The sequence below is a fragment of the Betta splendens genome, chromosome 13 (genome assembly GCF_900634795.4).
Source record: "Betta splendens chromosome 13, fBetSpl5.4, whole genome shotgun sequence".
NCBI classification, from domain to species: Eukaryota; Metazoa; Chordata; class Actinopteri; order Anabantiformes; family Osphronemidae; genus Betta; species Betta splendens.
The window spans coordinates 16,470,853-16,497,546 of record NC_040893.2 but is presented as its reverse complement, the minus strand read 5'-3'; the positions used below and the strand labels follow the sequence as shown (position 1 = coordinate 16,497,546).

The window sequence follows — 26,694 nt, the reverse complement described above, 5'->3', positions numbered from 1 at the left end:
TTCCTGCTATTGTTTCTTTATACTGCCCTGTATCTACTCAATAAACATTCACATAGATTCACATAGAACAACACATAGATTATTATTAGATTATAAACATTCAAAATATCACAGTGACATAAAAAAATGTAATGCATTAAAATAATAAAAAAAATAAAGGAGACACGTTGGGTGCAATAATGATCATTTATTGCAAACATAAAAAAAAAATACAATCTACCGCACATTTCTGATTCACATGAGACATCGATCATTCAGAGAACAGCATACGAAATAATTGGTCGGGAAAAAAAATACAAAAATGCAGTGAAAACAACACCCCGCTCAATGTTATCATGAAACAAGAAAATGACAGAGCTCATACAAAAAATAAGTTTTTCATCTGCAATAATAATAAAAAACAGCCAGCATATTTACAAGACAATAATATTTCCTATGAATCTGGCATGCCTATATTCCCAGTGAAACTTTACTTTTAATAATTTTGTCAGTAACTAACTTGTTACGTTTGTCCTGTCGAAGTGTATAAGGCATGAGAATCAACCTTCTGTCCACTCAGATGTTTTAAAAACAGCAAATCCTGTAATGTTGGAAGACATAATAATGGACCAGTGAGCCCTCCTCGTTAATATTAATACCATTTACATCCTTGTGGTAAATATTATCTTTAGGTTTTCTGTGCATTACTCAGCCCTTTTAAGGCACCAACAAATCAGTAGGGGAGTCCAGGACAAACTGTACATGAAGACATGAGTCAAACTAATCAAAGAACTAATCTAGGCTAACTTATGAGCAGTATGTACATCTATACAAACATTAGTCATAAGAAATAAGGAGCCAATAATTTAACTTACATGAACCAGTTGACCAAAACTCTTCTGGACAGATTGAAAAACATTCAGGCATCACTTCAGCTCATTTGGCTTTTGTAAAAGTCTTGAACTTGAACACAAACTGACTGAAAATATTGTTTATTAAAGCAGAGGCTGGATTTAGCATAACACGACTTTACTAGTCTATATATCCATATGGGCACTTTCATTGCCAAGCGCAAGGATAGAAAAACAGGTAATTAAAAGCCGGGGAATTGAAGTAAGGACTTCTCCTGGAGTGTGGGCAGCAGTGGCAGATGTGCGGTGGCCTGGGTGCGTGTGTGCGACGATGAGAGTGAGAACGAGCTGAGGAGATTAAAGTAGTTTATTCTCAGACATCTAAACCGGCGACCAAAGCCCTGGCATGTGAAAATGAGGGTGGAGAACGGTTTAAAATAAAAAGAGAAAATGAGCTATAAATCTATAAAACCCCAATATGAGCAGAAAATTTAAATGTATGCAGCTCCCTGTCTGATCTCACTGCAATACAAATATTTAGCTTCCTTCCTCTAACAACATACACAGATTGACTGGAAAGGGAATCTTTCCAAAAAAGGGGTATGTTTTCTCTTTCATGTGCCGCTTTACAGAGGCCACTCTGATCCATGTATCATTCCTGAGGAAAACATAAAAGAAAGAAACAGAAGAAGTGTGAGGTCAAACAAAGCAGCGAGCGATGAGATCACTAAATGTGTCAACTCTTTCTGTTTCAACTTTCACTGCGTTTGTTTGTAGGAAAAGAAAAGAATTCTTAGGGAACCCTTAAACAGGCACTTCTAACCCGAGATAGTTCTCCAACTCTTTTTTTTAAAACATGTATTAGATTTCTAGTTTCCATGATCACTGTATATCCTCAAAGGAGCCAAACCCCAACATTACAGCCTGTTCTGTGATCAGCCGCTAACACTGTTTCCAAAGTATTTGAATAATCATTCATCAAACACATACAGACTACAGTTGACGGATCGGCTTATTGTTGATCTAGTTTAGCTTTTCCAGGGAGTATTTTGCTTATTTACCGTCATGAATCACGACTGTAGAGTGTCGAGTGGGAGCAGCAAAACTGTTGGTGGTTTATGGAATCACATAGCGTTAGATGATGACAGCTGTTTGAGTCACATCTGGTATTTATAACATATTTCTTTGATCCCACGTTTAAATAAAAACTATAATGACCAATAGGGTGTTAGCTTTGCAGACTGAAATCAGAGGATACGAAGGAGGGAAAATGGAAAAGACAGCGATGCAGCCTGTTATCATGGCTAAGTGGATTAGACGGAGGCCTGGCCGACTTCCTTTGATGTATGCTCACAACTATATTGATGGAGTTGTGCTTTTTCACTGCAAGAATGTGACGGGATGAACACATTTAAACAGCAATAAATGTATTTGATTAAAGTTATAATCTATAAAGCTAATTTTCGTTTCTGCAGATGTCATCTAACTAATTACACCTCTACTGTATATTTGTCTTCACTGGTAGTGGGCCAGTCTGCTTTTCCTGCATTGGAGTCAGATTGACTACGTAAGCACTAGGGGTTTACAGGTAAAACTATTCATGCATGTAATCCAGCAATGCGGTTGTCTTTTCCCTGCTTCTGAATGGTATTAAGTTACTGTTTCTGCAAAGCCAACAATTTTTACTGCTGCTGTTTTACATTTAAAGCACTAGTGAGTCTAGAAATGGCTTTTATTCTGAATTAGTCAAAATGGAGTAAAGTGTTTGTATTAAAGCTTAACTCAACCTTTCTTTCACTTACCCGTGCTGCCTAATCAGCCAGGACTGAAACCCTAAGTACTTATCTGTGAACCTGACAAAATGGCTCTAGAATTAAAATTAATATTACTGTCAGTAACGTCTTTCTTTATCAGGTGACTGGTTTGTATTAACATACAAAGTTTGCAAAAGCTACAAAATTTTACCAGATGTCTGTGAGGGGCAGTGTTTTTTTTTCATCTTACTTCATAATCAATTTTCTATTCCCTCTGTAGTTCTCCCTTTTAGTCATATGATCTTCCCTTTACCTTGATGACACAGTTTATTCTTTTAATTCATGCAATACACTTTGCTTTGAATACTGCTTGTGGCCATGATGAGTATTTTAACTGTAGGAGAACACTGAACAATTAAAGAGACCACTTTTAAAATGCCACACACTTTGTGAATTTTTTGGAAGCAGAGCTAAGTCAGTCAGGGATATAAATACTTCACTGACAGGGGTCTGAACACCTGATCTGTGTTAAAGGAAAACAAGCAGAGTACAAAAACCAGTTGAAACTTCTCTGTGTGCCAAAGCCCCCCTAAGCCTACACAGATAACATCAAGCGTTCCAGCGTATTTGTAGCTCCTTGAAATGCTACAAAAGTATAAAGCAATCCACAAACATGTCCTTAAGGTTAAGTGGTTACAATCAAGGCAGAGCAGTTTTGTTCAAAGAGCTCATTGTGAAACTGAGCTGAGGAAATTTTGTTCATCTTTAAACCAAAATGACAAAACCTTTAGTGATTTATCGGTCACTTGTTAAGTGACTCTCAGCCAGTCATTTGTCTGTTTTTATCTTTGCCCTTTTCTTCAAACATACCACTCCCTGCGTGAAATCACAGAACCGTCCATGTGGGACACATAGTCGCTGTCTATGCCATTGTCGTAGCAGTCCTCTGGAAGGTAGGGCGAGCCATTATTGACTATGGTGCTGTGCACGGGAGGTCCGCAGGGATGCATGTTCTGGGTATTGTAGGGATCAGAGTAGTAGTTTGGCTCCTTGAGGACCCTCTGATTGTCCCCCCTGTCAGGCCAGTTGTCCCTATCTTTGTGTTCTGGGGTGTAGTCAGGGTAAATAATGTCTCCACCCAGTTTGGATTTTAGCTCCTGGCTGCCTTTGCTTGTCTTGTCACCGCAGAACTCCTGCAGCTCATGTGGCTGAAGCACATCCAGCTGGGACTCCTTCTGCATGTCAGAGGGTCCCAGGTATTGCTTGGTGTAGTAATCTCCTCTGAAGGTTCTGCGCTGACGCATAAAACAGACTCCACCCAGAATTAGTAAGAGAATCAGGAACAAAACTCCACCCACTACCCCGCCAACTATAGTGCCAAGGTTGCTGTCAGACAAGGATGCCAAGGTTGGGAGTGCGAATGGAGATCGGATCGCAGCGGTGCCGGTTCCAGAGGTGTCACGGAGGAGGGATGCAGTGGTGCTGGGAGCTGCCGTGGTGGGGGGAGGATCTGCAGCATGAACATGTGATGAAAAGATTTATACCAGTGAAGAAAGAAAGCAGATGGAGTGACACGTTATAAACCTAAAGAGAAGAAAGACTGTACTTCATGATCTATAAAGACTCAACCAGCAAGTATAAATGGTTTATATATTCATTTATAACAACACTGTGGCATGTCAGAGCCATGTGTCTCCTGAGACCAAAGAATCTGTTGAAAGCTGCACATTTGAGCAAAAAGAAGAAGATAACGGGGGCAGAAATAGGTTAAGTGCTAAATGTCATTGTTTGTGGTAATAGAAGAGAGAAACAGAGAGGACAGGAGGACATGAAGACATGAAGTCTTTAAGAATTTCACTGAGTGTACTGTAATTCACAGTTCCCCATTTGTGTCTAAACCCGGCTATAGGGATGTCATGTGAGAAGGTAAAATCAGGTTCAGGTTCCTGCATCTGATTTATGCTCTAGTACAGTTTATGATAACAGTGTGAGGTAGAGAAAAAAAAAAGGTCAGAGCAAAGCTCAAGGTCAGGATAAGTGTCTCCAGTCTGACCTGCAGCGTCTAGGGCTCGGAGCAGCCTGATACCAGTAGTCGATCAGGGCAAAGACACCAAAGACTGGACTACAAAGCAATCTGAGCCACACTAACAGTGGTCTGCATCTCCAGGAGGTTTGTGGTAATAGTTATCAAAACTGAAATCCCTGTAGAGCTATAATTTCCACAATTTGTGTAATAGAGTAAGAATCCAATTACCTGCAATTACACTCTGTGTGTGAGCCTGAAAGATCAGGAGTAAACTAAAAGCATGAGGGAGGATATTGGAGCCAGATCAGGTCAGTGAACTAATACACTAGAAGTTGTTTCCTTTGTCAGTCATCATTAATCCCACCCTGCAGGGACACTTTGACCTCACATAGGTTATCACCATCTGCAACCATGTAGAAGATCACGACCAGCCAAAAAACATGGTTTGCAGGGACAAGTGGGAATGTGAAAAAGCTGCATCATGCAGTCATTGAGGGGGGAAGGGAAAGTAACTTAGCTCAACCTGGCTATCTCCAGGGGGGGGGGGGGGTGAGAGGCCACATGCCTGCTCTTGTCAAGTCTTAATATTTGAGAAGAGAAACAAGATAATTGTTCACTGCAGCGCTGTCCTGGACAGGACGTCAGCTGTGCTTTCATTTGAAGCAGGACTCCAAACCAGGCCTGTACACAGATGGGGTCTGACCGTGTTTTTTGGGTCTTTTCCAGCACTTTCCTCTTGACAGTGAGGAAGCAAAGATCAGTGTGTGTGACGGGCTGAGTGCATGTCCAAAATCAGCAGTTGCTTTGTTTGGAAAAGGTTTAAACAGAGCAGAGGAGAAATGAAAATAAAAAGGGATGCAGTTCTCAGGATCCACACCCTGACCTTCGATAATGAACTCAAGTAGCAAACCATGGACAAACAGAGGTAGCAGACAGGAGACATCTATTTTGCTGCAGGTTTTTTAATTTGTTAACTAATTACCAGCATTTAAGGAATCTAAAAGCAAGATGAACCCCTTTTAATTCACTTAATATTTGTAAGTAATTACTGAATAATTCCATAGCTCACTTGATCCCATTTCATTTTTAAATGCCTAAAGACCATTATATGCTGTTTAATATTAGATTTTGAGGTACACACAAACCACTGTGTACTACAAATCTGTGAACATAAACCTGACCTTAATCAAAACAAAGAAACAGGCTACATGGGTGCATAGTTTGCTGGACCAGCAGGAGTAAACACCCCCTTCCTTATCTAAAAAAATCTAATGTTGCCAAAACCACAACACTGGAAATGTCTGGTACTGATACTCTTTATCTGCACTCTGTGCTCCTCTGTTGCCAGGAATGCGTGAAACTGGATCTGGGCAGGAATATTTATATGGAGGATTAGCTCTGCAAGAAGTGGTGATTCACACTGAGAGAGGATTTCATATCAAATACGTGATAAATGTCACTGATTCCCTGCTTTTACAGATAAATTATTATAATACATAAAGTAAACAAAGTAAAAAAACATGCAATGAAAATGATAGCATTGTAAAGAATTACTAAGGTCATACCTTGTATCCAGAGGGTTACATCATATTTGCGGAGACCAATGTCATTTAACACTTCACAGCGATACAACCCAGAGTCATTGCGCTCCAATGGGCGTGTGAAAGCAAAGCTTTCATTCGAGATATCAATACCATCAGGCATCAATCCATCCAACCTGTGAAGATTTTTACTGTTTTAGTGTACAATACACTATACAAGACATAAGATGAGATCAACTTTGTTGACCCCTGAAGAGAAATTTGGGATGGACATGAACACAAAACCTAACATAGATGCATTGCTGTCACTTCTCCGTTGGCTTTGTTGGCCTGTTATATGATCACATGACTAAACTGAACTGACTGCACTTCCATGAGTCGAGGGAAAAGATTTCTACATCAACACAAGGTTTCAATGTCTGGTCAGAAAAGCAAAAAAAAAACTGAAGCCCCTGCCTGTCTAGACTTTTGGTACAGCCCAAACAAGACCAAATTTATTGTTTTCAAACACAGATGATGACAAAGAGGCGCTTATAACCCTCTGATGCATGAACTGTTTGGAATCTTTTATTTATAGCATGGAGTCTTCCTGATGGGTGCAGCAGAGCATTCAACAGCTCCAGTGTGCAGGATCCAAAATTACGCTGGAGGTAATTTATAGACAGAAGCTTCTCTGGATGACTGTTTGGTTAAATACAGCTACATCTACACTCACAGATGAACTAGCAACTGATTTATCCTCTGTAGTCATGTAACTAACATGCTTCTTTTCCCCATATCTTGCTATGTTGTTACACATAAGAAACAAGCATCCACAGAATAAATCAGCACTCAAAAGTTGTGTCTCCTGTAATCAGGACAGTATATACTGCCTCATTTTCAAAAAAAATGTCACGACAAAATGCTCATGGTCTGCCTATTTTTATGAAATAAGTACTTAGGAATACTAACCTGGTCCATTTGAACTGACGGGCAGGTGGGTTGGCCTTGGCACCACAGATAAACTTCACATTTTCTTGACCCACAAACCATTTTTTGTCCTGTCCAATTACTGATACTATTGGGGCAACTGTAAAACAAGGCAAAAGGGACATAATGTTAGGCTATTTACTGGTAAGCTACTACTTTACAGTTATTCTGTGAGACGATGAGAACTTAATATTCAGTCACTGTGATCCAAGCAGCCTCATAATAAAAGCTTCTCCAGAGGTAACAAAGCGTGCGTTATAAACACAGAAGCGAGCAATGAAAAAACAAAGGCTGTGCAGGATTGTACCAGGGTACAGGACGACTGGTGAACAGAAGCCAAGAGAACAAACAAATGATTCTGGCTTAGTGGAAAGTTAGAAAATGACAGACTCACTAAGACAGCAGATGCACTGCAGCTAATAATACTCTACTGCTTCACCGCGGCAAAGAAAAACACAAAGGAAGGTAACTGGACAACTAAATGAAGCCCAAAACATGCCATTGTAATAAAACATGACAAACACTGACTTAGATATCCAATTTTTTATCTAGATTTCTCTGGTGGCCATATGAGGAACTCATTACAGCTCACAGGAAGAAACCTCAACTCCTCGCGTCCACTGACCCTTTTCAAGCATTTCAGCGGTGAAATTGTGCTTCTTTCGCACTTAAAATCCCTTGTCTCTGCATTTGACATGATTTATTGAGCTGGAAAAGCTGTTTCTTCCTGTATTAACCTTGGCGTTTCTGCATCTTCATTTGCTACTCCCAGTAGCCTCCTGCTACCTCTGTTGCTTCTGAGGCCTAATCAATATTTCATAAAATACCTTCATTAGTCTGCACTCATGCAATTCAAACACAGACTAGCTCTTTTTACTACTCTGCAAGGAAGTATGCATCAATAATTATGACACTGAGATGACTCTTAAATGCTCTCTTTATAGGGAATGAAGTAAAAGTATTGTGAGCTGATAATCCGTAATTCAAGCTCAGCTTGGGTACATAAGGATTAGTAAAATATACTTTATTCTACACAGCTGCAAAATTAAAGGTGTAATAATAATCACTATTTCATTATCTGCTGTGATAATGCTGTCTTTTTGTGATCCTCTGTATGTCAAGTATATCTGTAGCTGCCTGTTGAAAACATGTAAATAGCATCAGTTTTTTTGTTTTTTTTTCAACACGGGAATTGAGGAGGGTCTTATAATTCAACACTTACACTGAACATTTAGTACGTAGGGTATGCGGAACTCTGTCTGCAGAGCTGGGTGTCTCACCACACAAGTGAGTGTCTTTCCCTGGGCGTAGCTCTTTGGCTGCCACATGTAGTGCACATGTATGGTGGTGGTACCATTGGGCTCTTCGTGACTTTGCTTCTCACTTCGCCCATACAGCTCTGTCTCCCAGAAAACTTCTGCAGCTGGAAGGCCACGCTCTGCTATGCAGGTAGCCACCAGTGACTCATTTCCATTATCCAGCAGCGCTGATGGGCCGGCTGACACATACACCTTTGGTTCAACTGTGAGAAGAAGAGCAAAGAGAAAGAAGAGGGAAATAAACAGATACATAGAATTAAAAAAGGAAATAGACAAAATAGATATTGATCTACTTGCATAAATAATGTCTATCATATAGTATATGGATAGAAGGATGTGGCCATGGTATACTCAACTGCCCAAGAGCAGACTGACTTCTTCCATTTCCCATATATGCATTAAAAATTTATGAACCATGCTATTCAATCATATGGAGGCATGTTAGTGGAGATTTGTACTGTCTATATTGTCAAACATATTAATGGCTTTGAGATAATGCACAGTGGTAGTATCTATTAATCCAAATGAAAAAAAAATATCAAAGCCTGATCTGTGCAAACGACTTTGAAAGAATGAAATATTACTGTACATCTGATGCTACTTACAGTCAACAATATAAGTGTATATTTAACTGTGCTGTACTGGAAGATGAGGAGCCAAGTTACTGTACACTTCTCATCACATTAGAGCTGGGGTAAGGTTTCCGTGCCTTCCTGAAAATACATCTGCCTTTATATGTGAATTAAAACATGGCTAAAGTCCAGACTGCAAACCAAGAGATATCGTGGAAAGATCTCAACAGCACTATTAACAACAGAGGTCTTAAGAATTTTCTTTTTTCGGATTATGTATGTCTATGATTGACTTACTGTACTAGTGATGCAATTCTACCTACTTCTTGCTCCTGTAGCTACAGTAGCAGTTTACAATAGCTCTAACACACATCTTCTCAATTGAGAAACAAAACAAGCATGTACCTGTTGTACAAGACAGGAAAAGCATTTTGTCCCCCCCCTGGCTAAAAGCACATGGGGCTCTGTTTAAAAATCACAAACCGCCAGACAAGAGACTTCGGAAAGTTCAGCCAGACAAAGAAGGACTGTCAAAAGACAAGACAGTCTGCTAAATAAGACACAAAGAAGGCATACTGAAGTACAATGGAAGTGCAAGGTTACACGTCCACATACTGTTTAGTATCAACGTTTTTGTTAAACCCCTCCTCTTTCTGTTGTGGTACACCTACTCTTCCATCTCTGTCTAACTTTAAGGCAGACTAACAGCTGTTCACTTACTGACAGATTTAAAGGCAGCACGTGGTGGCACACATCACACTCATGCACCAGACAAGACAATCAACTTTAGGACATCTGCCACCCTCGTCCAAGCAGGAGGTCGCACAACAAATACAACATAACTCCCAGCACCCCATGACTCTAAAAATAACCCGGCGTGTCCTATGCCCACTGTAGGGTGGGGACACCATTCTCACATTCATTCACTTCTCTCTGCCCCTCCTAACAGGCCTCCAACTATAAACAGTAGTTGCTCTATGTTAGGAGGCAAGCTGGCTAAAACTTCAGAATACCTAAATCAGAGAGACACGTTAATTTGGAGCTGCTGTCAGGACGGGCAGGGCACACATTAGATGAGTGCAAATGCTTTAGGGAAAAGGTAACGATTTCCTTTCAGCAGACTGGCTGCCTAGGCTTTTCCCTTTCCCACCCATATATACACTGATCCACATATTCACAGCACACACTGACGTCAAAGGGAGAACCTCTATAAGGAAGGGCTTCAACTTGGCGTTCAGCAACTGTGAATTATGTTGGCATAGTTTTGCAGAAGTATTAAGCTAAAATAGCCCTTTAGAGCAGTAACTGTTAGGGTTAGGGTTAGGTCTAAACTAAGCTATATCGAAATTATTGTTTTAAATTTGACACGGATGCAAAACGTTGGTGCTTAAACAAAGCTATCCATATAAAAAAAATAGCCAGCATGTAAATTAAAACATATATTTTATGTGTTAATGAAGACACAGCTATGAAGCAGTAAGATCAATGGAGTAACAGCAAGTAAGCGGTTAGCTAAGGCTGTCATTTGGCTCATATTAAACAGGTTCAAGAGCCATGCAGCTTTTTTCACAGAAGGCACTTCAGATTTTGATCCTGATGAGTAAGCAACTTGAACCTTCCGTCTCAGTGGGGGCTGATTTTGCAGCTTTATGACTCTGCAAATTAGAACTGCATGAAAGGAAGCAACAACTTGCTACAACCTCTGTTTTGTTTCCACTCACTCCCTGACCTGTTTTGTTTTCCCTCACCTTGGTCACACCAAGTGTCATATTTCCTCTATCTTCTTCCTTTCTATTGATTAATTGTGGCAACATTTTCATTACTGGCATTGCTGAATTGTTCCACATTTTATAAACAAACAGGTCATTTCCAGTATTGCAGACAACATAATCATAAACAGTACTGCATAATTATTTATTATTCTGAACTGTAAAATAAACGTACTGTACTGTAGATGCTTCTAAGTAGGAAATGTATGCCGGAGAAGAGAAGGAAAAAAGCAAGGTGTAATTGAACTCTGTGAGGTCCCAGACACTGTGGCTGTCACAGCAGCACTTAATGTACCACTCATTAGTCATCACAGTCTCCTTTTGTCTCCACAGGGAGACAAGAAGGTACTGCCTACAGTGCAACCTGCTACTCAGCTCTGCCCCTCTGCAATACAATCACCCATTTAGAGCTTGAAACATATGCGTGCAAGTTCAAAATTCACATTTTTCAAAGCTGGGATCCTCACAGTGTAGAACAGGTAGCTTTACATACGTGCAAAAGAAAAAAATAGACATAACCAAGTCCTGTTTTTTTTTAGTCTGAGATTACAAAGTTTCTCATGCGTCTTTACTTCCTATGACATCTATCCAAATGCCTACTGTGAGAACTGAGATAGGATTTTATAATTAGGGACAAAGGCTAAAAGGAGCAGAATTACCAACAGTTGTAACAGAGGAAATGGTTGTACATTGTACTTTTTCAAAACAGTGATGAGAAACTTCCATGCAGCTTGGTTAAATGCAAGTGAATATTGCGTATCACACCCTGCAATTAAGTTGTTTTTCATTTTAGCCATGTTATTTCATATAGAGACAGGTTTGAACTATCTCTAATGTTGATTTACTAAGTAGAGAGATTAAATCTTTCTTTAACACTCCCCTAATTACTAATGAATTATCTTGTAAACTATATGCAATGTAATGAGTAATTAACACTAATTCAGGCACTACACTAGCAGTTGATATACAGAGAAACTTGATATAATAAATAAAAATCTCCAAGTTAACTCCAAGTAGTTTACCAAGTAAATGCTTAGTTATTACAGTGTGTGACTGGAGAATGGGTCACTGATCTCTGCCTTCTTGTAGCACTTTTCCTAGCAAGTGAAACTGCAATCAGTAAGATGAGTGTGACCACACCACAGCAGCCATTACACAGCTGCAGATTCCAGCAGGGATTTAAATGAAAACTGGTCTCTGTCCAGGTGGTAATTTTAAGTTTTTAAGGCTTCAGGGAAAACTTCAGTCCTTCAGGGCACACACGTGTGTGCCAAAGAAGCTTTGCCTAATCACAACCAACAATGTCCAGCTTTGCAATGAATAGATTCTAAACAAGAATGAAGTACTCCAGTCAGTAAAGATGGAAGTGAGATAGCTTTAGCTTACCCAACACGTTGACGATGGTAGAAGCTTGCGTATTGCCCAGAGGAAATGTTGCCACTTTACAGGTGTAGCGCCCACTATCTGCAAAGCCAACTTCCTTAAGTGCTATGGTAGCATCTTGGATTGAAGGGGAAACAAATGAGATGCGATTGGCGTATTGTGGAGTGACTGAGGTTCCATACTGAGGGTTGAACAGTGCCACGGTAATGGTGCCAGAAGGAAGATGACGTTCCCAGGAGCTCTGCGTGACACTTTGGTTGGAGCCAACTTCTATTCTGCAGCTTAGAGTGATGTTTTTCCCCAGTACTGCATTCACCTTTGGAGGAACGTTCACCTGGTTACTGCTCACACCTGGCAAAAAAGAGAGAGATTATTAACTACACAACCTTGCAGATATAATTAAACTCAAAGATCTGATCACTCAAGATAGTCATTTCAGCCACTGGCACTGGTTAATGTAAGTGTTCTATACTGTATGTGGTAGCATACTACATTCTCAATGGTACTGGTGCTGACTGTTATGCTTGCCTTTCAAACAAGAAAAAAATATTTTCACTACAGTACAATCAGACAGTTTCTCTAGCTAATTATCACCTATTTGATGCAGTTACTTCCCGATTTACAAGGCCAATGTGATGTTAAGCCTACTACTATTTTGAAAAAATGTTTTATAGTAACAGGGCACGGAAACACAGTTTTTACCATGTTTGACCGTGCATGTAAAATGTAACTTCAACAGCTATACTTATACAAAAACAAATATAAAAATAAGGACAAAACATGACAACAGTTTAGTTGAGGGGTGGTGATGTTTCAGCTCTACGTACAGCAATCTGCATGTCAAGCTTGATAGATGAGCTACTGTTCAAAACAACTCACTGGCACTGAATGAATCTTGGGAAACTAACCTGAAATAAATCCTAAATTGTAGGTCATGGATAGCTAGGATACGCTCTGAATGGAAAACAAAATCTCCCTAGTCTTTGTTTTTTAGAAAGACAATATGTGTCATTCATAGAACCATGTACATTGAAATATTTTTGTACAAAGATGTACAAAGTGGTGTGGAATGATTTGTAAAGTAGACATATTAAATTATAGAAAAAGTATGTTTAATAGATAAAATATAAAAAAATGAAATTCTGTAAAATATCCAAACACAGCGTCTCAGTTTTCTTGACACAGTCGTTGAAAGCTATATTTGGATGCTATAAATTTCCACTTACATACATGTACATATTCTCAAACGTGTATGGAGTAAAGCTTATAAAAGTGGTCCATTGGCTGGTATTTTGAGTCTTTGGCATGAATGCGAGTGGTAAACCACAGCAATGCTATCTTGGTTTGTGAGGAATATTGCCAGGGAGGCTGAGGCTCCCCGTTCTCCATTACGTCCCCTGTAATTTTAGTGATTACACACACACACACACACACACACACACACACACACACACACACACACACACACACACACACACACACACACACACAGAAAGAGAGAGTTTCTCTTTCCCAAAATAAGGGAAATGTGTTACCATGTGTGTTAGCAGTTGGTTGCTAAGCCTTGAATGTATGTTGCTTTATGATGTGAAGTTTCATAGTGGGCTATATAATCAAAAGATTTTTTGTCTTGTCTTGCTGCGTAAAATAATCTAGTTTAATAATGTTTTAGTCTAAACAGAAGTATCTATATTTTCTTATTTTTATTTTTCATTTACCTGATTAAAAGTAGGAAAGTTACTTTGCATTATTACAGCCTTACAAAAATTGTTGAAACAGGTCTAAATAGCTCGTGCAACTAGTACAATGTTTATTGCAATGTATGAGCCCATGTTTGCGCAGCGTCTGCCACAGTCCTCTAGTTGCACTGAAGTGGGGGAGAATCAGGGTCAGGGCCCTGTGGGGTTAACATTCTCCACTCCACAGTTATCTCAGTGGACACAACAGCTGTTTGTTGTCACCTTACCAAAGTTACACTTTGTTGCCTTGCATGAAACTGTAATAACATTACTAAAAAAACAAATGTTGACAGTGATTATAATACATATTAATGTGATGCATATTTATACTAGGTACAAGTCCTGGTATAAAATCCTCCTACAACATTGGCTGTCATAGTAGTAAAGTAACACAGTTGGCATGTGTGACTTTATGTTGACATATGCAAACACGTGTCTCAGACCAGGTTTCTCCTTAACATGTTCTACATAGCTACCTGACACAAAATTCCAACAGCTACCATGTGTAGTTATCTATCTCAGTGGGTCAGCTTTCAGGTCTGTCAAAGCACACAAAGAAACTGGACTCCATCCACGATATGTTTTGTTTGTTTTACAGTAAGCATTTGGGGGTAGCCAGGAATGGAGAGCAAAAAAAGTGGGGGAGAAGGGGAAGTGCTTAAAGTGGACTCCACCCTTCCCATAATCGGAGGAAAGACAGATGGCCTCTGCATGGGATACCTACAGCCAGGAGGAGAGTGGGGAAACTTGGCACAGCTAGCTGTGACCATGAAGAACACAGCCAGGGCTCACAAACTAGAGCGCTGTGAAATATTATCTAAAATACTGCAGGCAAATGAAATTTCAAGCAGTGCATTAACTAAAACTATCATGCTGTTTCATCCAGGAAACAAGAATATTATCACTGAGCTGAGGAACATGTCAAGACATCAATAGACATCAAGTAGTGGTTATCGATTGTATCCTAAAAAGTAAACAAATAGTAATAGTGTTTCATTCAGTTGGCCATATTCATGCTACGTCACTGTACAGTAAGTCAAGTATAAATGTTGTGTTAGAGGCCAGAGGGAGAACCCCTGGCCTGCAAAACTTTATTTGACCAGAGAGAAACAGGCTGCACTTTTACCTCATTTTCCTTGAGAAACCCAAGGAAAGAATGAACTCATGGGAAGTAAATGCCTGCCCTTTGAAGAAATGTTTCATATTTGTTTCTTTCCCCTGACATCACTAATTGCGACAAGATGCTTGAAAGAAGCAATAGTAAATCAAAACTTTCCTATTTGCCTGGCAACCAGCTCAAACATTCCACGTTGGCCACTTAAGGAGCCAAAATCTCCACCTACCCAAATCTAACCTAGCTGTGGCCCTGACCCCCCCAAAGGAGGCTGTCTTTTGGCTAGAGATCCTTGCAATGAAGCCTGCAGTGCATGTCAGAACCGTGTGAGACAATGGGGATTGAAGGCCAGAAACATTCATTCACACACAGCAATAAAGCAGACTAAATGTCGACAAACTCCATGCATAGATTATCATGTCAAAGAGATCTCATGAGGAATTGATCTAAAGATCTCACTAAAGAAGAATGCAGACATGAGATCGGTGCTTGAGGATTTAGCACTAAAACAAAAGGAACATTTGAGCAGAGAATCAATAAGAACAGGAAACCAGAAACAGCTCAGCGGTTCAATCAAAGTACAGAAGTGATGAACAACTTGAACAACAGTGTTGGCTATGTATGGGCATTACAATGTAACTGGAGTGAAGCAGCCTTTTTTGTGTAACTAATTTATACATGACTGGAAATGGCAGTCCGACAAAGTGGGTCAGACCACCATGTCTGTTGCTGAACAAGGTCAAAACATGCTACTAAAAGGCCAGTATTAAAATATTTACAGCAGACACTACACTGAATGGTTGGGATCAAAAATTTTAGACAGGCCAATGGAGGTGCACAAAAAGTTATAGACACCATATTGAGATATCCAGATCCAATATATTTTTAGCCTGATAAGAATAATAGGGGACCTTTAAAATAATTTGAGGCTGATTACACCATTTTGTATTTAATGAATTGATAAAGCTGCTCATTAGTTTACTGTAAACAGCTGTTTATCCTTCTTCCAGCCAATAAATTCATTTAGACTAGTATAAGCTAATGCCAACATCAGCTGACTAAGAGAACAGAATTTCCATCTTACTTTCACAGTCATATTTCAATTTCAATTTGCTCTTTGCGTGACTTTGAAAGCTGCCCTGGCAAACTCAACCAACCTTACACAAAACACTAAAACTAATCTTGAATATACAGACGCAGTCTCAATTATTTAATCATTAAGCTAAGCAACTAACTGCTAACAGCAGTATGTTTTCAATACAAGCCATTGAAATAGAGAGAAACAAACCTAATACGAAGACAAATTAAGTTTTTGAGGAAGGAATTACAAAGGGAGGTCCTCATTACTTGCAAGTAATAACTGTAGGTAGGTAGTGTAAAATTGTACCATTTGAAAATATGTAACACCACCATGAATAGAAATTTTAGTAATATATCTTACGATGCAGCATGCATTATCTCAAAGCCATCTGTGCCTTTAATCACTGCAACCCCAATAGAGTCAATAGGCAGTGCAGAGGCATTTGCTAGGTATTGTTAACTTTTAAAAGAGGAGGGGGGAGGAGGGCAGAAAATCAGACAATGCTTAAAAGCAACACACAGGAGCAGAGACCTATGCTTTACTTATGCAAGGCCTAAAAGTCTGTGCTAATCAGCTAGACAAGGCAAGTGTCGAATTGGTTGTTTTATAGCATGTCTTTAACACAAGAAATATTTGTGCAGTGTAAAGATAATAGTTCCTACGTCGGATATAATCTACCCCTTTCCTTCCCAGCATTGTATCCTATGAGGGTGTGTGGTTATTTCAGGGGGCTCATTTATTCTAGAGACAAACACAGGCTGACAAGCTTTTTAAAAAGCCTAGTGGGACTCTTTCACATGTCACTGTCCTCTTCAAACCTTTTTCTTTGTTCCATAGCAATATTAGAGTTGCATTTAATTAAAGATCAGTGTTTAAAAAGAAGACGATCAATCGTGTTGACAAGTACTCTCGGGACAGGTTTCAACCCTTAAGCCAACTACAGGCAAAATATAGGAACTGCTAAAGACAGTGTGCCTAAGCAACAAAAACATTCCTACAACATCCTGGCTTACAGTGTGGGATTTTGAATTGCTTGTTTAGGGGGGTAGTTGTATTTTACTTTACTAATTTTAGAACAGAAAAGTCAATTAGCTAAAGTCACAAAGTCTCAGTCTTTCAATGATCTGTGAATTTTGAGAGTGTTCGTTTTAGGAAGAGAGGCTATAATAGGAGTCTTGATCAATTAGAGCTTCAGTGTATGACATCATTGACGTGCCAACGATAATGAAGGCCAAGCTGCATTTTTTACATTACTCGACATAGTGTACTGGGACAAAAGTCTTGTCCATGTCATGGTCTGCTGCATTGTGCTCTTCATTTGAGGAGTACTTCACCAATTTTTAATGGGGGTTGACCAAAAACATTTTGGGTATTTAAGAATAAGGGACACCTCCATATTTTCTATGCAGGGAAATTCTTATTTATTCCTCTCCAAACATTCGACATTCACATGCCAGGGCAGCTGACAATTGCGTAAAACATGTAATTCTCAACTGAAGTTTTAGATTCTACTGCTAACATATAAGTGTTAAAAATAATCAGTTTTGGTCTACATATGGACAGGGTAGTGCTGGAAACCTACTCCAGGAAACAAAGAAAAAAATGGAAAAACAGCCAGGACAATGGTCAAATTAGCACTGATTAAGTAATATATGTGCAATATGTAGATTATATTTATATATATATATATATATTTTTTTTTCAAACATACTGTTAAAATAAACCTTTTGTTAAAAACGTAAAGCAATGTTCCAAGGTTTGTCTGTAAACCGAAAGAATAACGCTCCACTAACACACATGCCACGCAGGTGGCACAGGTGGGACTAATTGCAGCAGCTCAGGAGATTCGTCAGGGCACGGTGCATTTTGGGTGTTGTAGGATATGACCATTTTCATTTTTCTGGACATAAACTATCAACTTTACACAAACACATTTGAACATTTTAGCTAATAAAATATCTAATTTTATGTCGACAAAACGATTTTATGAGACCATGAATTGTTAGGAAATGTACAACATATACTAAATTTGCTCAACTCGCAGCATTTGTATTGGTAAGCTCTCAAATGTACTGCAATGACATGAACATATCTACAATACAGATACAAAATATCTGCTCTTGAGTAGCACTTTACTACATATCTTTCAAGGTTAAATCCAGTAATAATCCATATGGGCATGCATATACTGTAGACTTCTAATAGGTTAGACAGAAGAAAAAAAAACAGTTGTATCCTATGACTCAGAATTCACAATGTCAACTTTATGTATTGCTTTTAGTTTATAGACAAATGGTGTAATGATGTTCATGTAGAAAGTCCGAAGTAAGCTTTTTGAGTCTCAGCCACAGTATGTTACCAATTTTGGTCTTCGTTGGGTGTTCCCAAAGGTGGACCTGTGAGCGGAGCTCTGCAGACAAGAGATAATAGGTTCTGTACTAATCACAGACTCTACCACTACAATAGTGATGATGAAAGAAGCTATTTTGGACTTTCTGGAGTGTTACAGTGTATGTAATCAAGACTTCACAATCCAGCAGGCAGTTTAACATTGAATAGTTGAATCAACATAATATTGTGGGTGAATGACCATTGGATTATGTGTTGATTTTGAAAGGTGAATCAATGTTGATGGGGCAACGCTGATTAAACATTGTTTTAATGTTACATCAACATAACAAAAACAACTGACACTATTTCAACATTATTTCAAAAGTATTTTTTTAACCTTTTTACAACCATCAGCATTCAACGTTGTTTCAATGTTGCATTAACGTCACAACGATAAATGACATTATTTCAACCATATTTTAACATTGAAGGTCGGTTGAAAGTCGGTTGTGTGCCTGCTGGGAACTAAGCAGGAACTAAGGCTGTTTAACAAAAACCTGCATGTAGCCAGTGGTCAGTAAAGTCAGTACATAGTGTGGTCAGTGTGGCATTTCTATGGCCTTATCCAACTGAGAGGAAGTTCATTCTCCCAGTACACATACACTTTTCCCAGCATATGAACAGCTTTAGCAAGTATAATATAGTGCCCCCTCACTTGAACAATGAAACTAAAGTTTAAAGCAAAGGAAGTTGGCTTCCTTGGTAAGTAGGGACAATACAAGTAGAGGACGTACACCTTTATACCCAGTTGCCCTCCTCTTTCAAGAATTTCAGTCCGTGCAATAAGATGTTCAAGCATTGTTTATAAGCCCTAAATATAACTGGCCACATGTTTGTTGTGATCGCTTTCGCAATTCAAGCAGAGGCAAAAATAGCAACTCCAACAAACTATCATGCTTTTTAGAAGGGAGCATTAACCTACCGTCGTCGTCAGCTACACTTTTTTAAATAGACATACAGCTTGCTTCAACTAAAATGAAGAGTAACTCAACGTGGATGTCTTTTTCATACATCTTAAATGAAAGAATATTGTTTTTATTATACAAATGGATAAAAGACTGAAACAGGGACGTCATTATTTTGGTGGCTAATGTTATCACTCCAAAAAGTAGGAGAATGGTTGAAGTTGCCTTACCAAATTCAGCATAGAAATGTCTCAAGATGTTCATGTGATGTGGGATAATCAGTAAAAGCTTATAATACTTAATCCTTCACTAACGGAAATATGGTCAACTATGGAGGAAGAGAATTAAAAAAAAATACTTCAGCAAAAAACATGTGGTTTACCAACTTTGCTGAAATCAATCGGATATCCTGACTCTAAAGTCTGATTGTCAACACACGTCACTTGTTTGGAAACTTGATAAACACTGAGCAAAACAGGGTGGAGGTGGGTGTAATACTGACAGCAAATATCCAAATGTAAATATATTGGCATGCAAGCAAGAGAATGGAGGAAAAAGCACAAAGGATTCTTTTTACCTACTAGTGCATAAAGTGTGTTACCATTCTTTGAGTATTAAAAGATAAGAAACACTACAGATATAGTAAGCAATGATCACCATTTGAATTGTGGGTGTTAATAATCTCCCACCTGGGTGGTAAGGGGTGTGTCAGCGCACACAACTGACACTGTGGATGTTACAGTGTTTGGGATGAGCACACAAAGTTGAATGAGTAAAACAAAAAAGACTGGTAAAAGCAGCCACACCTGTTTCCCATAACCCCAATGCTCCTCTCCCGGGATGTTCAAGGGCTGACTGTGCACATCCTCCATGTATAGCTAATACGGACTGTGATGCCATGGTGTGTACAACTGACCTTAACTCTTTCTACAATATGCTCTTTCAGGGGAAAATCTCAAACTCTTAAAAACAGCAGGCAAAAAACAGTTTAAAATGTTTCCCTCTGTTCATTCACGGCAGGTAATTAACCATAGACTGTCTGGAAGCCATTTATGTAGAACGGTTTCCTCTGACTCATAGACTGAAAGAATTCCCGTCTTTCTCAATTTTTTCAGTAGACAAGGTATACCAGCTAAAACTCCAACAATTGGCAGCTGAAATTCATGAAATGTTTTAGAAACATATGCCGATGTACATGTTTCTTTAACCTATTGTTAAGGTGTAAGTTTCATTGTGTAAGAGGCAAAGATCAAATATGGATGATAACAATTTAATAATTTAGAGTAATTTATTTTATTTCAGGCAACCTTAAACAGAAACACCATTGATTGTTATTCTTATTGAAAGCAGTGGGTTAAAATGAAAGCACACGTTTGTCTTTATCAGACTTGTTACAAACAGGTTAGGTATAGCTGAAAGGAGTGAAAATTAAATTAATTGGTAGCTCACCAAGGAACAGCTTTCCCTACAAAGCCTCTGACATTTTAGTCACATCTGTCAGGGTAGAGGAAGCAAAGGGTGGAGACAGAAGCTGGTGACCACAGCCTGTTCCCCGCACCCCACACACAGCCTCTGTGTCCCACAATAAAGCAGTGCACTCATCTGCTGATGGCCTTCCTTCAAAAAGTAAACACTGCGTGCATTTAATGTGATTAGGAGCTTTCAATCTGCTGCTTCACAACTGAGATTTAACATCAAATGAGAGGATCACATGGATGCAACAGCTGTGACCCACAGATGTGCACCAAACTGTTAAAACTTACTTTAAATCCCTTTCTTGCATGTAAAGCCAGAAGCAACAACCACAGTGGATAATTAATACCAGGCATCAGGGAAAATGTGGTAGTGAAAATGTGACAGTAAACTAAAAGTTGGTTTATTTGACTAAATGATGTTAGATAACAACGGCAAACAAATCATCACTTGATTTTGGAATAAAACAATAATTGCATCACTACACCTATGAAAATATTCAGACAGACAACTGCATTTTGTTATCAAAGAGACCTCCCTATAACAAAGGATCCCAACCAAGACGTGACCTGACCAGGCCTGGAAGTCGTTTCATTTTAATAACATTTTGAATGACAAGCTTACTTTCATGCCCACATCTTGCTGTTAGTTAATAACGACTGAAACCATGAACCTTTTAAATAACTAAATATGCTCAGTTACTGCTTACTACTTGCGTTTTCAAATCTATTTCTGTTTTGAGTCTGTAATTTTGGTGGCTACTTTACTAGATTATTTATTTATATTGTGAATCACACAGGCCCAAGAAAAGGAACCTCAAAAGTATGGTCTTCAATTACAGACCTCACAGCCTGTAGCCACGCCTTGAACGAATCCCCTCCTCACAACTCTGTCAACACTTGGATTCTGGATTCTTGGATTCTGAAAATGACACAGGCAAGGAAACTTACATCTGAACTGTTTGTGTCACCAAGTCCTCCTGCACACATGTGCTTTCCTAAATACACAACAATGTGCCTAAGCCACATCAGCTCTGACTGTATGGCACTAACAGCCAAAGAATTGCATGCTCCTGTTCCAAATAAAACACCAAAACGAACCTATCACTGCCTGACTTGACCTTTCTGTTAATAAGCAACAAAGCTATCTGTCAAGGTGACTGAAAGCTTCCACACACACCTTGTTTGGAGGCTATTCAGCGTAGTTTACGTCACTGCTTTGTTTATCATGGCCATGTGTTGATTTATGAACCAGTGTTTTGTGGTTAGAGACAAAAAAGTATGGAATGAAGAGGAGCATGTGTTGCAAGTGTGTGTGTGTGTGTGTGTGTGTGTGTGTGTGTGTGTGTGTGTGCGTGTGTGCGTGTGTGCGCGTGTGTGTATGTGTGTGTTAGGACATCGGTGGCAGCCAAGAAGGCTTGATGAATCTGCCAGGCCAGTACATCTGCCATCTGCCGATATTATCTTACTGCAAAGTGTCACGCAATAAGTACGACGAAATTACAATACACAAATGCCAAAGATATGTTAGAGGTCACTTGGAAATTCCGTCTAAATTAGTCAAATGTTGTTTATACCTTTTGATGCATTTAAATAATATTAGATAGGTCATATGAACACAACACCTGCCTCAAACTTCCAGTGTGTAAAAGCCCTAATTATTTGTTAATTGATTAGTTAAGAAGAAATTAACCAATAAACATTGACCCAACAATAAAGTTAAGAACCAGGACAATAATCTGCTTTCAAACGATCCTTTCGCCCCCTAACAGTGGGAGTATTTTGACTTTTTGAAGCTACTAAACATCTTCGCTCTTGGGCCCTTGTTGTCTAGAACAAAGCAACTGGTGCATTCCTGGGAAGCACTGCATCTACTTCAGTGTTTATTAGTGTTTGCCCCTTCTTTTGTCGTGGCCGTGCATTGTAAAGCCAGCACCCCAGCTGCGCTGGTCGGGACAGAATGCAGCCTGGTAGGTACTGGTGCTGGCGTGCAGCCCATCCGCGGGTCAATACTTCCAGAGACTCTGCGACTGCAGTGCCTCTCCTGAAATATGTCTTCACTTCCCCTCGCGCACCTCACGCCCAGAGCGGGGCAGTCCGTGCTGCATCCCGTCCGTATCACGCAACGCTCCACAACCCGACCACTCGGCAAAGTTTCCACAAAGGGGCTCGTATCCGCTCAGTTTCCTCTCTATCTTCGTAAACCACAACTCGCGGCGGCGTCTCGCTGGGCTTCTCGCCATCCGAGCGGGAGGCGAACACGCCGGTGTTTCCCCACCGCTGGGCAACGTTAGCCAAGTCATGACGTGAAGTAACGTTAGCTAGACAAAGGTGCGCGTGCGCCGCCAAATCAGTGCGCCGCGTAAAGTTGCGTCCTGTCCCGAGTGGAGCCCGGCGTCGCAGCCTGAAACCCAGCGCGTCTGCTCACCAGTTGCTGCGTGCGCTGGGAGCTAACGGACTCGAGTCAGTCGTGAAGTGGCATTCAATGGGAAGGACAGACGTGCTTTAGCTAACGGTGACCGGAGTTAGCGGTAACGTGCAGCATCGGGGACCGTTAACCAGCTAGCCAGAACGCCGCGAAACAACGCGAGCGCGCGCTGAAGGATACGCAGCCCACCTAAAAGCGGCTAAGTCGACAGCTTCTAACGTCTCGTGTCCGTGACTGACGTCACGCGAGTTAACTTAACGGCGGCGACCCGGAGCAGCTGCCCGGGCAACTTTTTTTCTCCGCCGTGCTTAAAAAAAGTAGCCAAAAATAAGCCCGTTAACTCACAGGTAAGTCCGTATAGGGTGAGAAGTGACGTTAAAAGCTGCAGTCCTTTAACGTTAGCCGGCCAAGTCCTGCTCGGTGACCCTCTCTCCATGATTCCTCTGCGTCTGAGCGCTGGGGCTCTCTCGCTCTCGCGCTCTCTCTCTCTCTCTCTCTCTGCTCCGTCCTCCTGCTCCTCCTCGCTCGCTCTGGCTGCCTCGCGCTCCTGGGGAACTGCTCTCCATGGCGACCGCGTGGGTTGTACCACTTCTGCGGGACAACACAAACACGCGCAGGGCACGCGCACGCACGTAAGGACGGACGTTCTTCGACTCAATGAGAACCTTACGCCGCCTACATTCACCCTGTTTAGTCTTTTTAACTCATTTAATGTCATTTGTGGTGATTGTTGTGTCTCCGTAGGAGTTTTGCTTTATTTTGTGATTGTTTTGTGTATTTCGTTGCGGTTGTTTTGCGATAGTTTTGCTTATTTTTTGCTGTGCCGCGTCTCTTTGTAGACATTTTGTATATTTTTGTGGCATGAACGGAATTACACAAGACACTGAGTGTTGATAGACTTGAAAGTCACAGATCTGAGTTGAAAAACACACATCACAAAGAGGTACATAAAGAAAAATGACCACGAACTGACACCTAACGATCAAAAGATCACATAGAGCGACGAAAGATGGAGGTAACGGTTACCCTATGAAATACTGAACAAAAGAGATCTTTTCCTTAAGCAGATCTGCAGTTCAAATCTTACAGTGCACATTTTAAAAGAATGGCTAATTCCACACAAATAATTCTGTTCTATTCTATAAAACTAATAACCCTCTAGGCGGATTCATATACCACAGCAGAACAGCAAAGCAAACACACAGAATAGACCAACAGCATAATAACAACGTCAACACATAAAGGTGGGATAGAGTATGTGAGTAAATGAGAAACCACAACAGTTGCCACCAGGCAGCGTTTATGGAGCTCGATTGAGTTTGATGCGATCGAGGAGAGAGGTCTTATTGCAGCGGGTTCTCTCGCGTGTCCAGCCTGTTCAGCAGAAAAGAAGAAAACACCCAGTTACAGTGAACTCAGTGACTGAGTTCATTCAGCCATGTCACGTTTCGGTCTCTAATTAGTGTGGATTAACCCAATTATAATATAATATGTTTTCATCTTTTCAATGTTGCAGATGATGATGGAGCTTATTTGAACCCATCCGACTCATGTGCTGCTTTAAATTTTATACCATCAGTCAATAAAGTCTTTTGATTTTACTGGTTTTAGTATATATAGCAGGTTACACTGCTTTTATAGTAGAGGTTTCAAGTCAGATCTATTTGTATGTATTGTGTTGTGTTTTTAGTACATATTTGAGGCCGATCTACAACACTTTATTAGTACTTACATTTTCTGCTACATAGAGAACTCCTATTGATTTCCAATTTACATGTCAGTTTCATTATTTCCCTGGGGACCCAGAAACCAACTTGTAGTCCAGAGCTGCACTAATTAGCTGATTTATCAGTTTATTCACGATTAGAATAAAAAAATGCAGATATCACATTTATAAATGTAAATGTTGTAACCTTTACTGTTTAAATATTAGTAAATTGATTAAAATTTTAAGACAAACATACATTTTAGTTCCTCTAACTATGTGACTACACAGAAATATTTAATCAGTGGTTCTTGTGCTGGTGCCTGTTAAAGCAGACAATGTATAACTAATTTCATGAAACTATTCTAAAACTGTGGAAACTAAACAGGGAAGTTAATATAAAGCCCAGGAGAGTGGGCGCTGAAGGACAAAGCAGTCACATGCAACTGAAGCCTTTCACTGATTCCTATTCCAGTTTCAGCGCAGGCACCTCCTGCTTCCCAAAACAAAGTGGTAATGAAAAACTCTCTCGCATTGTTCTTTTCTTTGCGATAATTACAGCTTTTACACGTTCAGGAATCCAGCGCTGTGAGCTGTGTGTCTGAACGCTGTGTTGTTATCACGCGTCGTAGCTTGAACTGATAAGCCTGCTATCGTAGCAGTTTTATTTTTTTAAATGGCAGATAAGCAAAAACGCTTATTCTAATGCGGTTCCCTCATTTACAGCTGCTCATTTTATTCTGCAGTGACGTCTTCATAGGCTGCATTAGCACAGAGCCCTCATCAGGGGACGTGAGCGATGCATCTGCAGAAATACAGCCCTACTGCCTGTTCCAGTGCTGCAGCTCAGCTTCACTGTGATTACAGCGTGACCCATGATGTGTCACCACACTATACCCCCTGCCTTTATTCCCTCTGGTGGTTTATTTATATCCTCAAAGAGCCATAAATCCCCAGGTGAAAGTGCTGCCCTTTTCACCAATCAATCTCGACTCCTGGGCTACTTTGCATTAGAAGTCAGTGCAGCCTCTTCCGTGCGCATGTCTTTACCAGATAATAGATCACGTCTTAATTCCTTTCACAGAACATCGCAAAATTTGTGACATTGTTTCAGTGAGGATTATTTCACACTACTTGCATAACTCATGCTGCATAAATATCCAAACCCCCACTGCAGCACTAAATAGTTTATGAGCATTTATGGCCCGTGACCTTTGTAATTGTGGTTACCTCACTTAAGTTTTATACTGCAGAAATACTTCGCAGTAAGCACTATTGCATTTTCGTCCAGGCAGGAAAGGCTGCACTGGCACCACCTCCCCTGTGACCAGTGGGTGCACATCCACACAGACCGTCTGGGACATTGGTTTTACAGTCTGTGAAAACAGCCTTTGTTAAACACAACATTCCTCACTAGTCACATTGGTGAGCCAGGCCTTGCACACCTCAACCCCTCCACCTCACCACCACCCATAAGCACACTCACAGTCCCATCCCCTCCCAACGCTTGACCATGAGGTCACCTCACTGCTGATGCTACACACAGGTCTTCCCAATAATGAGCTCCCTCTGAAATAACCCTCTGCAGCACGCGCTGACCTTTAGAAGGTATATGTGAAGGCGTTCACTGCACTGAAAGGTAAGATGCTTGTATGCATTTGCAGATGCTTCTAGTTTTTCGAATTAAACTATGTGC

At 40.2% G+C, this 26,694-nt stretch overlaps 1 protein-coding gene across 1 annotated transcript; it reads right to left on the bottom strand.

Annotated features, from left to right (window-relative positions):
- Positions 1 to 167: 167 nt before the first annotated feature.
- Positions 168 to 23,848, bottom strand: nectin3a (nectin cell adhesion molecule 3a). Its single transcript, XM_029171835.2, has 6 exons — positions 23,639 to 23,848; positions 12,167 to 12,514; positions 8,343 to 8,642; positions 7,103 to 7,220; positions 6,176 to 6,327; positions 168 to 4,094 (listed from the first exon to the last, which is right to left on the bottom strand). Exons 1-6 carry the CDS (start codon positions 23,727 to 23,729, stop codon positions 3,445 to 3,447), a joined length of 1,659 nt encoding a protein of 552 aa, XP_029027668.1. The 5' UTR covers positions 23,730 to 23,848; the 3' UTR covers positions 168 to 3,444.
- Positions 23,849 to 26,694: the final 2,846 nt, after the last annotated feature.